This window comes from Cannabis sativa, chromosome 6 (genome assembly GCF_029168945.1).
Source record: "Cannabis sativa cultivar Pink pepper isolate KNU-18-1 chromosome 6, ASM2916894v1, whole genome shotgun sequence".
In the NCBI taxonomy this organism is placed as follows: domain Eukaryota; kingdom Viridiplantae; phylum Streptophyta; class Magnoliopsida; order Rosales; family Cannabaceae; genus Cannabis; species Cannabis sativa.
The window spans coordinates 11,544,262-11,560,889 of NC_083606.1; the positions used below are offsets into that span (position 1 = coordinate 11,544,262).

At 36.2% G+C, this 16,628-nt stretch overlaps 1 protein-coding gene across 2 annotated transcripts; it reads right to left on the reverse strand.

The window, feature by feature from the left end:
• Positions 1 to 611: 611 nt before the first annotated feature.
• Positions 612 to 8,870, reverse strand: LOC115724769 (ubiquitin-like domain-containing protein CIP73). 2 transcript variants are annotated; one of them, XM_061117063.1, is made up of 16 exons: positions 8,488 to 8,870; positions 7,402 to 7,546; positions 6,797 to 6,914; positions 6,398 to 6,478; positions 6,108 to 6,226; positions 5,908 to 5,979; positions 5,280 to 5,450; positions 5,136 to 5,205; positions 4,870 to 5,039; positions 4,574 to 4,738; positions 4,255 to 4,326; positions 4,047 to 4,176; positions 3,521 to 3,949; positions 1,594 to 1,970; positions 1,302 to 1,412; positions 612 to 1,198 (listed from the first exon to the last, which is right to left on the reverse strand). In XM_061117063.1, the coding sequence occupies exons 2-16, from the start codon at positions 7,522 to 7,524 to the stop codon at positions 1,190 to 1,192; spliced, it is 2,217 nt and encodes a 738-aa protein (XP_060973046.1). In that variant the 5' UTR covers positions 7,525 to 7,546; positions 8,488 to 8,870; the 3' UTR covers positions 612 to 1,189. The 2 variants fall into 2 exon arrangements, with proteins under 2 accessions (XP_060973046.1, XP_060973045.1); XM_061117062.1 differs by having other exon boundaries at positions 612 to 1,412; positions 8,488 to 8,757.
• Positions 8,871 to 16,628: the final 7,758 nt, after the last annotated feature.

The following is a 16,628-nucleotide window of genomic DNA, read 5'->3' on the forward strand; positions in this document are numbered from 1 at the left end:
TGCTAACAAGTTTATATTACTTTATTAAAAAATAATAACGATATTTGTAAAATTTTTACAAAAAATAGTGTTTTATATAATTATCTTAGATTAATTAGATTTTGTTTTTTAAATTTGTATAGTGTTTTATAAAACAACACGAAAATAACAAAAAAATTATAGTGCTAACAAAAAAAATAACATATAAATAATAAAAAATCAACAGTAAATTAACAAGAATACAATATAAAATACATCAAAAGATTATATTCACTATAAATAAAATTGTAAAAATATTAATAAATCAAGTTACAACTTTGCCAACAAGTTTTTTTTTCTTTCTAATTTATATTGGGAGAAGACAAACAACTCATTCATTTTTCTTTTTCTTTTTCTTTTTCTAATAGCAAACTCATTCATTTTTCTATATTCATACATTGTAAACATGTTTAATTTTATGTATTGTTGGTCGACAGATATGATTGTGAAATATTTGTCCCTTTACTAATAATGGGGCTAGTTAACACCAATTCCAAATTCCTTAAATATGTCATTTAGGTTATGCTTTGGCTTATAGGTATCTAAATAAATTCATGCATATAACAAGAAAACCGGTTTAATGGAGAAGAAAATAAATGATAAAAGCAACAGATTTTTTCATGTATAATAGGGGCTGGTAAACACCAATGCCAAATCGTTATTTATACATTTCTTTTGGAGGAGACCCACATACACAAACAGGCTATGTTTTGGCTTTCCCTGTCTTGATTTTGCTCAAAGTCTCTACAAGGTGCCATTGTCCCACCATGAGTGTAACAATGAAAATGCTCTCTTAACTGGGAAACCAGACAAGATCCCCTTTAGGCTTTAAGGTGCATTGTCCCTCGTAAAAGAAAATTCTAAAGCTCCCGCTAAAATTGATACTAGCTGTGCACTACTTTCAGCTCAATGAAACCAAGCAGTACAAATAATATAATACCGAAATGTCACAATAGAAAAAGAAAAAAAAAATACTATGTAGTCCCACAGGGTATGTTGCTAACTCGAGAAATGTCACACTGTCCTGTCCTGTTTGATGTGAAAAAACACAAAAATATAATACATTGACACACTGCGTAAACGCTGTTATGCACCTGCGCAAAAGGATTCTGTCCGAATGATCGATCAGACTCCACTGGAAGATTTTCTTAGACCCTCTGATGATGAATCACTACTCCATCTGCATCAAGAGAAACCATACTTTATCACAATCTGGTAAATCCATGAAGAAAGATATAAAGAATGATTTGGCTTAAAAAATAAAGAATCTCCATCACCGTCACCTTTTGTCGTTTTGAATTTGGAGAGCTTGATTCACAGTCATCATGTCGACGTGATACCCCCACAGTAGAGTTCTCAGCCTGATGTGATGTCCCGGCATCAGAAGCCACAGCCTGCAAAACACATTTTTAAAAATTTGCTTTTTATACCTATAGATAGATCCATTATTTGATATCATTTAGCCAATAAGAGAAAAAAAGAGTGAAGATTCAGTATATCTTTGCCAAAGGGTCTCTACTAATAAGATACATAGAACCTCCATAATGAACCGGTGGAAGAATGCAGAGCACTAACCGGCTCAGAAGGGCTAGCCTGTTCTGGATGGACAGTGTCTGATTCTGAAACAGCTTGTCTGGATATTACAGGCATGATTTGACGAAGAAGGTTGGAAAAAAATATTCCTTCTTCACTAGGACTTGGTTCTGCTTCTGGTTCACCCTGAGGACCACTAGATGTTCTTGCCTGATCTGGGGTAGAACCAGCACCTGCTTCCTCTGAACTTCCGTCTTCTACATGGATTTCACCTCCAGGAAAGAGGTTTCTTATGAATTGCATGACATTGCTGGGGAGCTGTCTATCGGAATCATCATTATTTTGCATCCCCCCAGCAGACAGAATGTTTATGCTAACACTGCGTGCATTCAATGACTCCTGTTGTCTTGGATTAGGTCCTGCGGAGTTAAAAAATAATAATAATAAAGGACCATCACAAAGTAAGGTAGAAAACATCATTTCCAAGTGCAAAGGTTCAGACAATCACACACAATTAAATTTAAAGAACTGGGCTAGTTGTCAACTATGCAATAAGCAACAACTAAACTAAACATACAAATCTGTGCAAGAATATGATTTTATAAAATATTAAGGTTAGCAACATACCCTGTAGCATATGATTTTAAGGTTAGATAAAATATTAAGGAGGCCAAGGGCCAAATGTATAAAGTTTGGAGAGAATCAGAAAAAAATATAATATGTATGTAATACACAGTTCCGTCCCTGGGAACGAGTCCCTGAATTTCAAAGCAAGCTAAGAATGGTTTCTCTTACCACCTTAAGCTAATGAATGTATATAGTGAAGAATTACACTACGTTTGGTAGAGGGTAGAGGAATAGGAATAGGAAGGGAGAGAAGAGATGGAGGAAGACTCTCTCCCTCCAAAAATGGAAGAATCTAAGGAAAAAAAAACAAAAAAACCATATGAAATGTCTTTTCTACCCTTCAAAAAAATAACATATAATTGTATTAAACACGATGAGATAGTAATTTTAATATTTATGTTACTCTCCATCCTTCCAACTTTAATCCTAATAACAAACAACACAAAAGAGAACAACTACCTTTTCCATCCCTCCTACTCCCTATCCTTTCTAAATTCTCCATCCATCCTACTCTCCCTCCTTTCTATTAAACATAGCCTTAAAGAACACCTAAGGGACCCGTGATAATAAATGATAAATGGTCGACTTAATTTTTTGCTAGCCCATACTATATATATACAAGTGTGTAAAATGTCATTTTGACCCTAAAATTCCATGTTATTTTGATAAAAACTAACCGCCTATTATGTCAAGTTTCCTTCAAATTTAACAGAGCACAATAGAAATTGTGCAAGAAGTTGTAGTGCTGGATCTGAAACTTCAAAAATGTCTCTTTTTCTAAATACTTCATGTCACACTGAACCCTATAATATTTGGAAGGGGGCACCAGCAAATACCTAGGTAGATCATAAGGAGTGAAAAAGAAAGAAAAAAAAAGAAGTCTTGTTTTTAGTGTCCATCAAATATTTATAAAAAATATGTTGAAAGGGACTAATTTGACACTTTTCAGTAGCTTTTAAGGACCACTACTGTAATAGTTAAACGACCAATAAGGTAATAAGTAAATTCCAAATGTCTACTATGGAAAAATACAGTTTTAGCCAAAATGATTAGACCTATGGTTTCACCCCCACAAAGTTTAAGTTCAATCCTTTCTGAGTACTTACATAACAATTGCTATAGTTTTCAATTCTTCAAAAATTGTAGGAAGGCGAGGAGCCAAGTTTATAGAAAAAAAATGGGCTACTATAGAATAACGAAAGGTCACCAAAATGAAATAATGATGCTTAAGTGTTTCTATTGTCCGCAGTTAGATTTATACCATTGAAACAGCTGTTCATGTCTACATGCTTAATTTTTATAGGACAATTATTTTTCATTAAAATGTTGAATTGGATCTTACCATCTCTTGCAGAATCTCCTGCACGCTGCTGAGCTGCAGATTCTGTAGACTGCTGCTCAGGATGCAAGCCTCCAGCATGAGCTGCATGACGCTCACCAGATGCCTGTGCTCCTCGATCACCACTCAAATGCCCAGGTGCAACATGTTGGAATCTACCAAGAACAGGATAGTATAAACCCATAGAATTACCTGATGAGTCTGATGGTGGTAGACGACCAAAAGGACCAGGTACTGCTGCAACCATGGTCCTGAGTGGTACCACCCGTACAGCTGATTCTCCTGCAAAACCAGGTGCATCTGAGACCCTCGCAGTTCCTTGATTGACAGGAATTTCTCCACCAGCGCTTGTTGCTGGATTTTGTTGCCCAGAAGGTTGCTGGCCATTCCCTTGTTCCTGGCGATTAACATTGGCTGCGGATGTTGACGAGCCTTAGAAATAGAAGGAAAATATGAACCAATTAGAATACAAATAAAATAGAGTGGATTATAATAAATAGCATGGGATGAGAGTTTCTTTACAGAATACCTCTTCGTATTTGTATATCAATACGCCTAGGGAGGAGCCCATTTCCAAGACCATTAACAAGACCAGAGCCAGCGTGCACAGCTCCCATGGGAATGGCCCCAAGACTCGTACCAACTTGGAAAGGAAGAGGCTAAAGAAAGTTGGTTGAATTAGCAGATTTCTTTTCATATTAAATACATATGTGAAGAAGAGAACTTAAGATAGTCACCTGAACCATGATGGGATTAGGACCAGTTGGGGATATAAAAACTGCAGGTCCAGCATTCACCACAGCCTCAGACTGTATAAAAATAGAGTAACAAAACCAGGTCAGATAGTATGACAGGGAACAATATTTATTTATTAGCTTATTATGAAAAACTTTTGCCAAGGCAGTTTCACCCAAAAACCCCCCAGTGGCCCCAAGGTTTTGAGTCCGGGGGATTTGAACTTGGAACAAATGCCTAACAGCACTTTCCAACACTCCTTACCACAAGACAGTGGACAATATGTCATACAAAGGACATTAGAATTTAGGAAAGTCTCACCGGAGTTTCACCCAACCGCAATGTCATCATTGTGCGACCAAGTTCAAGTAAAAATGCACCGAGGCTATGAAACAATGCTCCACTTCTCATTGTACTAGTCTGAATGTTTGACCTTAAAGACACATCTGTAACATTCACTTGATTTTCCAATTGTCCCACAAGTTGCTGGCAACAATAACATGGAAATTAACATTGTCTCCCATGTTAATCACAATAAATAAACAGAGGCAAACTAATAAGAACTTTAATACTATTAATTAATCCATCAAAAAATAAAGCTAGAGTTGAGATCGCACAAGTAGTCTTTCTGAGGCCTGTTCAGTAAGTAATTGTCTCGCAGAAAGCATGACTTCTGCTAGGGATGCAGGTGTGGGAAGTCCTCGTCTTGTTCCTGATGCAGATTGAGAACTTGTGTCTTCAGACACATTGGATGCACTTTCTTGACGACCATCTGCCCCATCTCTTCCTGACAGAAACAATGTAAAAACCAAATCATCAGTATGCAACACAGAATAACTTACAAGAATCACACAGAAAACTTTGGAGGGTGACAGATATTAACCTATGGCATCAAATTCTCGTCTCATATTGCTTAGATATTGGGTCAAAGTTGTCAATGAATCAGGAATTACCTACAAAAACAAGAATAGATAATTAGTCTTAAGAAAAAAATTAAACAAAGCAAATAAAAATATTCACAACTCACATGAGGCGGCAGTTGAGACCCCAAAGAAAATGCAGATGAATGTCCAAAGGTGCCAATACCAAGTGATCGATCAGATGCCATCCTTGAACCACTTTGATCAGATTGAAGATGGAGAGAATCTAAGAAACTACTAGCACCTGAAGTTCTTTCAGATCTTTGAGGGCCATGTTCCTTTAGTATAGAATCACCAACCGAAAAAAATAAATCAAGATTAAGGCTTAAATGTTTCTATCAGTTCTCAACAACTGTTCAAATGCATAAGCGTGTGTATGTACTATGTACACATGGGTGTGTTTGTCCCTAAAATAAGTTAAAATCCAGAACATGACCAATAAACTTTCTTCCATCTATAAGATGGCCCCAGCATTTCATCAAGTGAAGACATGCCTTATATTTCACACAGATAGGTACTCCAATTTATCATCTATTTGTATGTGTTTATTTGTGTGTGTGTGTGTGTGGGTGGTTGTGCTTGTATTACAAAGTAGCAATGTATCATAAAAAATGATCATTGATGCTGCTATTACAAAGACAATGTATCATCAAACATGATCACTGATAATCATAAAATACACACTTAAATTAACCATCAGGCTGGAATGGTCATCTTAGGAAGTTTAATATTTACCCTGTTGTCCATCCCTTCATTGCTACTTCCAACATTTGAAATACCTATTGACCCGAGAACAGCAGATAGAATCTGTCCACATAGAAAGAATAAATAAATTCATCAATATGAGATGAGACATAATTGCACCAATAGAGATTAGAATCTTTTATGTAGATCTCAGCAAAGCTATTTCTATTAAAGCTAAGAAGGTTTCTCACCCGACTGATTTCTGGTGGAGCTCCATCTCCTTGGACAGGCAAACTAAAAGTCTCAATTACTACACCGGGTGCTATATGAGTACTGTGACTACGACTTGTGCTTGAAGCAGGATCAGTGGCTGCAAATAATTACCTTTGTTAGTTAATCCACCAATGTGCTAAGCCACTCATTTATATTTCCCTTCCAGAATAAAGAAAGATAAGAATGGGTGACAATATGTATGTATGGTTGAACACACAAAGATATGCAATTATTACAAGTGCCAAAAAATGATTTTAAGTTATCAAACCTGGATGATTCAATAAACCCTCAGGTGGCGATGAATAAGGCTGTCTTACAACCAAATGTAAAGTGTGACCATCTTCGACATCTAATTCTTGTTAAGTAAAAGAAATCATTTCAATGGGAGAGTACAACAATTAAAAATAAGAGAAGCTATAATAGCAAACAGATTTTGGCATTCCTGTATAGTGGGTTTTTTTTAAGACATCTCTGAGTACCAGAAGTTACATGGACCACCCAAAAAATAAAAAGAGCAGGACAAAGGACATATAATATACAATTTAAAAAGATTTTAAATGCTGCCATTAAAGCCAACTCCATGAGCAAATTATAAACACCCAAATAGGAAGTATAGCAATGAAACACCAACGTTTTCATAGTTGGAAACACAGAAAAACGAGGATACGGTAAGCAGAGAGAAGTTGGTCATCCTTTAGGACTTTCCCGCGACATATAAGTCTTTGTTGCTCTGATAACACACCAGTGACAGAAGCAATCTGCTCTTTCAAAGCAGGAACTGGCACCTGCAGGAAGAGAAGAAAATGTCAATAACATCAATGCCTTGTGCCCTTGACTGTTAAAACTCTTACTCGTATACAATTTACTGTAAGTAAAACCAGATGCCAATGTTCTTATAAAGCTTTGAAACTTCAACAAATATATGTAAGTGCTGGCACACGTGTTGTGATGTACCAAATATTGTTAATTGTAATACTATCAAAGAAAGCCATCTCAAGCTGCCACAAGCATAACGACACATAAACTAGAGAAACAAGACCACTTTCCAATTGCAACAGTTGAAAATTTATACTCAAGGAAATGTAACTAGTAAAAGTATCCCTGTGTTTCCTAAAATTCATCTTCTCTTTCCTTTTCCTTTTTCATTGATATGTAACTGTCAGGTCATCAGTATACTGATAGAAAGTGTCTCTGTAATCATTTAAGAGTCGATCATTAAGACCTGAAACTAGATTTTTAAGGAATTGCACAAAGGGCAATTAGAGACATTACCTGTTTATCAACTTTTAAAGTGTAAGTTTGTGAATCCAAGGTTTTAATTTTAATCTCAATGTCAGCTTCAGATGCTTCAACTGCATCACAGTCAGGAATCAGATCAACACCCTTGCTTGCCATTCTTTTAAGAGCACCTTTATACCTGAAAAGAACAAAATGAGAATAATCAGAATTATACCCTTGTTTCCATTATAGTGAGGTGAGAATAGGAGAAGAGAGTTATTAAACAATAATCAAATGTTTATTCATGGTTCATAGCTTATGATATGCAAAAAAGAGGCCCCCTTTCGGTAAGTATGGATATTATATTATATATAGTTATTGACAAACGAAAATACTTTGACACATTGAAGGTACATACATATAAACAAGCAACAAAAAAAAAGGTTCTTTCTTCTAAATCAATGATTCTTTCTATCCTAACTCAATATTCCTAAATCCATTTCATAGTTGTGAGTATTGAACACAACAACTCAATTTGAAAGACACAACCAAAACCCAATAGAAATGGGAAAAATTGCACTTAGTTTAAAACTTTAGAATTGCAAGTGCATCAAAAGAGATGAAACAAACCACAAAATACAAATCCAATCTCCAGAATTTAAATATGTAGAAATATTCAGTTACTTATAAATCAATTTCATTAAAAAAAAAAGCTGGTGTTTGTTAAAAGAGAATACAGTTACAAAAATGTCGAACTCGATACTGAACTAAAGCACAGCCAACAAAGAATGCTTCTTTCAGGCATCTACAATTCACAAACTTGATTAGTTGAGAAAACCCTTTTCGATTCAATAAAAATGATAAGAATTCATCAATACCCACCTCGTACTTCGGCCAAACTTTACCAAATAAAAATCAAATTCACCATTCTCTTTCATCAAACACCTTCAATACTCAAAACCCCATCTAACCAAACACATTAATACATCCGTACCACCACACCAACACCACCATTCAAGTTTAATTTCACAATCAAAAGACATAAATAATCAACTCCAACCTCACCCCCCCTAAAACAAAAACAAATGAAAAAAATCACCAATTAACAGCAGTTGAAATCGATAACGAAACAAACCAAACCTGATTGGAACAAAGAGCTTGGGATATATAGCGAGTGAGAGACGAAGTTCGAAGAAGAAGACTAGTGGTTTAAAGTAGTGAAGAGGGCGGTGTTGATGATATCTAATATGGGTTTCGTCTGGGTTGTCCTCTCTGCAGTCTCTCCGCGTGGCAGGTCGAGGAAGAAGACTGAGGAAGCCCCAGGACCAGGAAGGAAGGGAAGAAAAAATTGTTTAGATGATCTCTCTCTGGTCTCTATATATACTATGACTATTACTCAATACTAATTACTATATACACTATACAATCAAAACTATACTTAATAAAGATGATACCTTTTTTTATTGGATTTTTTTTTTCTTTTTCTTCTAATTTTGGGTCTAAACAGATTTTTAGCCTAAATTTATACAATCACATGCCAATAATGAGACATTGTTTTTATAGCTACCAATTATGAGACATTTAGAATTTAGTGTTTAAGAAAAAAATTCCACATATATTAATTTTATATTTATATTTTGGTTATGCTAAATAAATTATTATTATTATTATTATAAAATTTACTTTTTTTTTTTTTTTTTTGAGAAATAGAACTGTTATTATAAAATAAGTGAGTCTTTTACAACAACAGAAAGAATAGCCGAGGGAAAGTCCTCAAGCCATGTACAAACATTATCCAACACTAGAGCTTGTTTAGCCAAACCGTGAGCGGCTTGGTTACCATCACGATAAACATGATTAACACAAACTGTAGGGAGATAGGATAATTCAGTTTGAACATCAAATATTAAATCTTGAAAAGATGAACGATTTGATGCTGTTTTGCGGAGAGCATTGGCAAGGATTAAAGAATCCGTTTCTACCATATCCACCTTAAAATTGAGTTGTCTTGCCCATTTGAGACTATAAAAAAGTCCCTTAGCTTCCATCTCTTGTGGTAGACAGCAACCATTAATTGGGTGAGACATTGCAGCCTTGACATTGCCATTTGAATCCCTGATTATAGCACCAAAACCAATTTTATTACAAGCTTCATCAAAGGCGGCATCGACATTCAATTTCAGGCAGGTGGGAGGAGGAGGCGACCAAGCTTTCGAAATGGATGGTGTAGCAGGCGGTGACAAACCAGCAGGAAGAGATAACTGCTGTGTAGACTTATAATTGTTTAGAAAATTCTGAGCTTTTGCAGAAATAACAGTCGGCTGTTGAGGGGATTTACCATGAATGACATTGTTTCGATCAGACCAAATAGACCACATTGTGCAAAAGATCGTTTCCAACTCAGATTTGGTATAACTCTCTGAAATTTGAAACAAAAAGTCTTCTATGTTCATGGAAACAGCAGCCTTGTTATTAAATGTAAAACCAGCAACTTTCCAAACATGTCTAGCATGTTTACATGAAAACAATGCATGTCCCACCGATTCCCAAGCATTAAGGCACAAACTACACGAAGCTGAAGTGAGAGATTTTTTCTTAAAAAGTTCAGCAGCAACCGGCAATGCATTATGTATAGCTTTCCAAGAAAAAATTTTCACTTTAGGGGGTAGTTTGAGCTGCCAAAAGGACTTCCACCATGCAGTGTTTGGGTTGGAGACCGACTCATTAGTATCAGCAGAAGAGGAACAAGCAAAGAAATAACCTGATTTAACTTCATACTCACCCCCCGTACCATGCCAAATCCAATAGTCTGGGCCTGCATTATTGGATAAAGGCAGAGATAATATCCTTCCAACATCAACCGATGAAAAGTCAGCAGATAATTTGCTAAAATTCCACTCACGATCTGGTGTAATATAGTCTGCAACAACACTATTCGGATTACCAGAATAAAATATGGGAGTGAAAATCAAATTGCCAGGGATCCAAGGATCATTTGCACAGCTAATACTAAAGCCATTTCCAACTTTCTTCCTAATTCCTTTTTTCAGTAATTCTCTGCCCCAGCAGATCCCTTGCCAGGTGAGAGAAGAGGCACCACATGTTGCAGCAGAGAGAAAATCATTCCTGGGAAAGTATCGACCTTTAAGTACACGGAATAGCAGAGAGTTATGATTTTGGAATAACCTCCAAGCTTGCTTTGCTAGAAGAGCTTGATTGAAATGGATAAAATTACGAAATCCTAAGCCACCTTCCATTTTAGAATGGCACAAAAATTTCCATTGTTTCCAATGAATCTTCTTTTTATCTGTAGTCGTGCCCCACCAGTAATTTGACATCATACTCTCAATTTCTCGACAAAATTTAACAGGAAGTTTGAAGCAACTCATAGCATATGTGGGAATTGATTGAATGACAGCCTTAAGTAGAACCTCCTTACCACCAACAGAGAAGATCTTATCAGTCCAAGCATGTAATAATTTCCAAATACGCTCCTTTATGTGATTGAACATGTTCTTCTTATCACGTTCAGAATAAGCTGGTAAACCAAGGTATGACTCATGACAATCGCATATAGGCATGCCTAGAATGTTTCGGAAAGAGAGTTTTGCAGCCTCAGTGGTATTAGGTGAAAAGGACATGACAGACTTATCAGTATTCAATTGTTGACCAGAAGCTTTGTGATAAGTGTCCAAAACTCTTTTGATTGCACCACAAGATCTATCATCCGCCTCACAAAACAACAAACTATCATCAGCAAAGAGCAAGTGAGAAATGGACGGCGAGTGTCTTGAGATAGCTAAACCTTTTAAGCAGCCAATAGACTCTTCATATTGTAGCAATCGAGACAATCCTTCAGAACAGATCAAGAATAGATAAGGAGATAGTGGATCTCCTTGCCTGAGACCCCGTTGAGGTTTCACATTGCCTGAAATTGCACCATTGACAATGAAAGATAGTTGAGTAGTTTGTAGGCAATTCATGATAAGAGCTACCCAACGAAGACCAAACCCCATTTTTCCCATAACAGCCGCTATGAATGACCACTCCACTCGATCAAAAGCCTTGCTCATGTCCAGCTTGAGCGCTGAAAAACCTTTCCTACCCCTAGTTTTGTGCTTGAGGCAATGAACCAATTCAAAGGCTACCAAAATGTTATCAGTAATGAGCCTATTAGGCAAAAAGGCGCTTTGAGTTTCTGAGATAACATGAGGAAGAATTGTTTTAAACCGAATCACCAAAGACTTAGAGATTAGTTTGTAGACAACATTGCACAAACTAATTGGGCGAAAATCTTTCATTGATTTTGGTTTCTTGATCTTGGGAATGAGAGTAATCAGAGTTTTGTTGAGAGCTTCAGGACTTCCCCCTTTGTTGAGAACATGAAGAACTGCCTGTGTTACCAAGTCACCAACAATATCCCAATTATGTTGATAGAATAAAGCAGACATTCCATCGATTCCGGGACTGCCATCACCATTCATAGTTTTGAGTGCCTCAAAGACTTCTGTAGCAGTAAAGTCTTTCGAAAGAAAAGCATTATGTTCAGCTGTTACAGTAGTAGGAATGACATTGAGAACATGCTGTAAAGCCCAATGGTCTTCATTTTGTGCTTGAAAAAGATTCTCAAAATAAGCAGCCACTAAACCAGATATTTCATGTTGAGAAGTGTAGACAAATCCTTCCTCATCTGTTAACAGTTTGATCTTATTATTGGAGTATCTTGCAGAAGCTTTCGCATGAAAGAACTTGGTGTTACGATCTCCTGATTGCAACCAATCTATTCTGGCACGTTGCTGCCAGTATTGTTCTTCAGTGGCCAATAAATCATCAAGAACAGCTTCAGCTTTCTGAACTTGCTGGTAATGTGAAGTTGCTGGTGTAGAGGTGTTAGAGAGGGCTGTAACAGTAGCTTGTGCCAAAGAGATCTGAGATTTAAGGTTCCCAAACTTATCCTTATGCCAAGATCGAAGAGAAGCAGCACACTTCGATAAATTGCCATTCAGAACATCAATCGGGTTTCCTGAAGAAAAGTTCCAGCATTGAGAAATAATCTGGGAACATTCAGCTTCCTTAAGCCACAATTTTTCAAATCTAAATCTCGATCGATACTGGACAGCAGAGGTAGTAGATTGCAGATTAATTACACTGAGGACAGCTCTATGATCTGAACCGTAGTAATCCAGGTGAGACACATGTGGAGAAGCCAAATTATCTTTCCAAATGGTATTAATGAACACCCAGTCGAGACGTTCTTGTAAAGCTAGTGGATTCCGTCTATTCTTAGCCCAAGTGAAATCAGGACCCGTGTGAGGGAGTTCAATAAGAGAGCATAAGTCAATTGTGGTTCGAAATGCCATCATATGATTATCAGAACGTAAAGGACCAGAATTTTTGTGTGAATGTGAAAAAATCTCATTCAAATCACCTACAAGCAACCATGGATCCATTGGAGAGACATCAGCAAGTCTTTCTAAAAGAGTCCAAGTGTGCTTCTTATTAGAGGCTTCAGGAAAACCATAGACAGCCGAGAAGTGCCAACGAGGACCATCATTAAAAGAGATATAACAATCAAAATAGTTAGAGTTCATTGATAATAGAGTTACATTTACATCATCATGCCATAGCAACATTAAACCACCCTTAAGACCCGAACGAGGGACTTCTAAACCATTATTAAACTTTAAACATTGTCTAAAACGAGAAATACAACCAGAAATTAATTTAGTTTCCATAAGAAACAACAAGTGGGGAGTTTGCTCACGAACAAGCAAACACAGACGACGGAATGCACTCGGATTCCCCAAACCCCGTGCATTCCAACTTACAACATTCATGATGAAAAGCGGGATTGCTGAGCAATCACCGCTGAAATGTCCTCTGAACCAGCAGAATCATCACAAGAGGTAGAAACTGGCAGGTTGGCAGTCGCTTCAATTGAGGAAGGAGAAGGACTAGAACCATTTGATGCACGACATCTCTTAAGAGTTTTCCTTAGTGAAAGACTATCAAATTGTCTCTTAAAAGCTTTGTTTGGATTGGTATTTTCCTGGTCATCAAAACCATCCATATCATCAAGATCAGAATGGGGCTGGTGCGAGACAGTAGTAGCAGCAATAGCTTTCCCAGTCTTTTTGGAAGAGACATCCATAGTAACATTCTGGCATATTTCTTCACGAGAAAAATTAGGAATAGGAGGATAAGTGGCAAAGGTGTGATCAACAGGGAAAGGACCAATGTTGGGAGTGAAAACATCTTTTAGATGAACCACTGAATTATCGCAAGGAACAGTTTTAAGGCCAGGAGAATGGCTTGCAGGAACGGCAGCAGTAAGTGGATGCTGAACATTTAAACCAGCAGTAACAGAAGGCTGCATTTTTTGTGTAGTAGAGGGAGAAATAGTGCGAGTGGTTGTAGGAGGATGATGATTCTTATTAGTATTTGAGGATTCTCCCTGTAGGAGAGGTCTTGGATGTGAAGGTGGCCGATTGTTGATCTGTGGAATTGTAGCAGAGAGTGTTGATCGTGCTAGTCGAGTTAAGAGTGGCCACGCACTTCCTTTAGAAAAATCCGATCTATATCGATCATAACTAGATGTAGGCAAAGGAGCACCCTTCAGACTCGGTCGATAAGCCAGTTCTGATTCAATCCCATTATCCATATTTTCAAGATGGACCAGACACTTATTAAAAACATGTCCAATTCTTCCACATTCCATACAATAATCAGGCAAACGTTCATACCGAAATTCCACCCAAAATTCATCTTTGATATTGGGAAGAGAAATCATTTTCCCCCTTAGCAATGGCTTAGTAATGTCCAATCGAACTCTAAACCGGAGAAAAGGACCCCAACCCTCAAAGCAAGAATCCTGAAAGACTTCAATAAATTCCCCAATTAGATTTCCCAAAGCCTTAGCAAGCGGTTGAGTCTTACTGAGAAAAGGGAGTCGGTAGGCTTGAACCCAAAAAGGAGAATAAACCATCTGTTGAGGAGTGATTGAGTTTAATGCAGATGGCTCAAGCAAGACAATATGGTGGCCCTGGAAATGCCACGGTTCCTTCTCCAGAGCACGAATTTTGTCTCCAATGCAGCCAAAGGTGATCAGGAATAAATCAGAGTGGTGTTCTGAAATAACAGCTTTGAACCTTCCATCCCAGTGTTGAGCCATCTGGTTCTGCAATGTTGACAGCCAGACCTTTTTAGGAGAAAGGATGCGCACGACCAAGACTAAATCAAGTCTTTCACTCTGATCAGGTGCACCATCATCAGTAATGGCCACCACTGATCTCTCATCATCAGTTAAAGAGATCGTTGATTTCATTCTGTCAATGAAAGGATCCATAACAAGGAAAACCAGGAAGAACTTGGAAGCAAATCTTGAGAAAAACTGCTAGAAACCGGCAGAAAAATAGAGAAGGAAAAGAAGAAATCATAAAAATTTAAAAAATAACTACCAAAAGAACATTAACTGCCACAGAGCACAAAGTGGGCAGACCTCCTTCCAACTTATCTCCAACTTAATGTAAAATTTACCTTTTATATTGGGCAAAGATATAAAAGTTTGAGCTTTTTTATTAGATAAATAAAAGTTTGATCTTATTGTGGTTGTAATTTATTTAATAATAATTAATAAATTATAAAATTATATTAAACTAAAAAACTACTCGCGGTAAATATTTAAAAAATTTAACATTACCAATTTTTTTATATAATCTTTGTTAAATAAAAAAAAAAAAAAAAAAAAAAAAAAACATGAGAAATTAGGTGTATTAGGTGTACAAACTGCTCACATGTATTTACAAAATTAGAAGTCTCACATGATTCTTATAACATTTTTCTGTATATTCTAATCATTCAAAATTATTCTCATCACTATGTATTACATATTTTTTATTAGATCTCACTAAAGAGTTTACTATGTACATATAAAATAAATCAAGTAATAAGTTAACATTACTAATATTTTTTTCAATTTTTATTTTTGAATAATATGATAAGTTAGGTATACAAATAGTATAATCTGTATTTACAAAATTTCTTTTTTATAATAAAAGTTTGACATAATTCGTATAATATTTTTTTATATCCTGATCATTTAAAATTGATATCCTCATTTTATATTACCCGTTGTCATTATATCATCTTATACATCATTTGAATTATTAAATTATAAATAATTTCTAATTAAAACATATATAACATACAATTAATCAAAAGAAAAATATGAGAATGATATATATATTATTAGAGTTATAATTAGGTAAATTTTTAATTTTTTTAATTAGCAATAATTATAAATTATAAATTAAAAAATTAGGTTCTTTAATAATAAATAATTATAAATTTTAAGACCTTCTTCAATTATTAAGTTATATACTTGAAAATACAGTAATTAGCATGATTTTATTTTTTAATTTTCTGTACAATTTTCTTAAAATTAATTAGTTAATAAAATTAGTAGATAATTAAGGCGTGTGCGACTCTGTTCTTCTCTCTTCCATGGCGAAGAAGAAGAGAGCTGTCTGAAAGCCTGTAATTCAAGCTACTGATCCGATTGACAAGGAGATTGAAACAGGAGAATCGTCTGGGATCGATGGATTGAATCTTATGGTTGAAATTGCAGAAATTGGAAAATTAGGGCATGAGGTGGCGATTCAAGACTCTGCTTCTGGGAATGAGATTCCAATTGAAGACCGATCGACTGGTAGCTGGGCACAAAACGTGAAAGATGAGGAATAGGTGGTTAATCAAAGGACGTTTGAAGCTTCGGCTAAGAATCATTGGAGTGTGTTGGCGAAGGAGCACACTTCCTATCATGCTCTGAAACTTACTTATATGGAACCGATGATCAAGAATGGCATCAAAATTGCTCAAGTTGATATTAATGAAGTTCAGGAACAAGCAGCTTGCTGGAATTTAGCCATTATCTGTATGGTATTAGGTGCCAATCCACCTCTCACTGTATTCGAAGGATTCATAAGCGTGTTTGGGGGCACCTTGGAATTGTTCAGATTGCAAGAATGGCAAAAGGCTTGACTATGGTTAGGTTCAATGATGAGGCTACTAAGGATCAGGTATTGGAGAATGGAGTGATCCAATTTGATCGAAAACCAGTAATTGTTCGACCATGGACTACGGATATGAACACTGTGAAATTGGTAAAATCAGTCCCTCTCTAGATTCGTTTACATGACCTTGGCCTCCAATATTGGGGGGAGAATAGCTTGAGTGCTCTGGTTAGTACTATTGGAAAGCCTATAATGGTAGACCAATATACT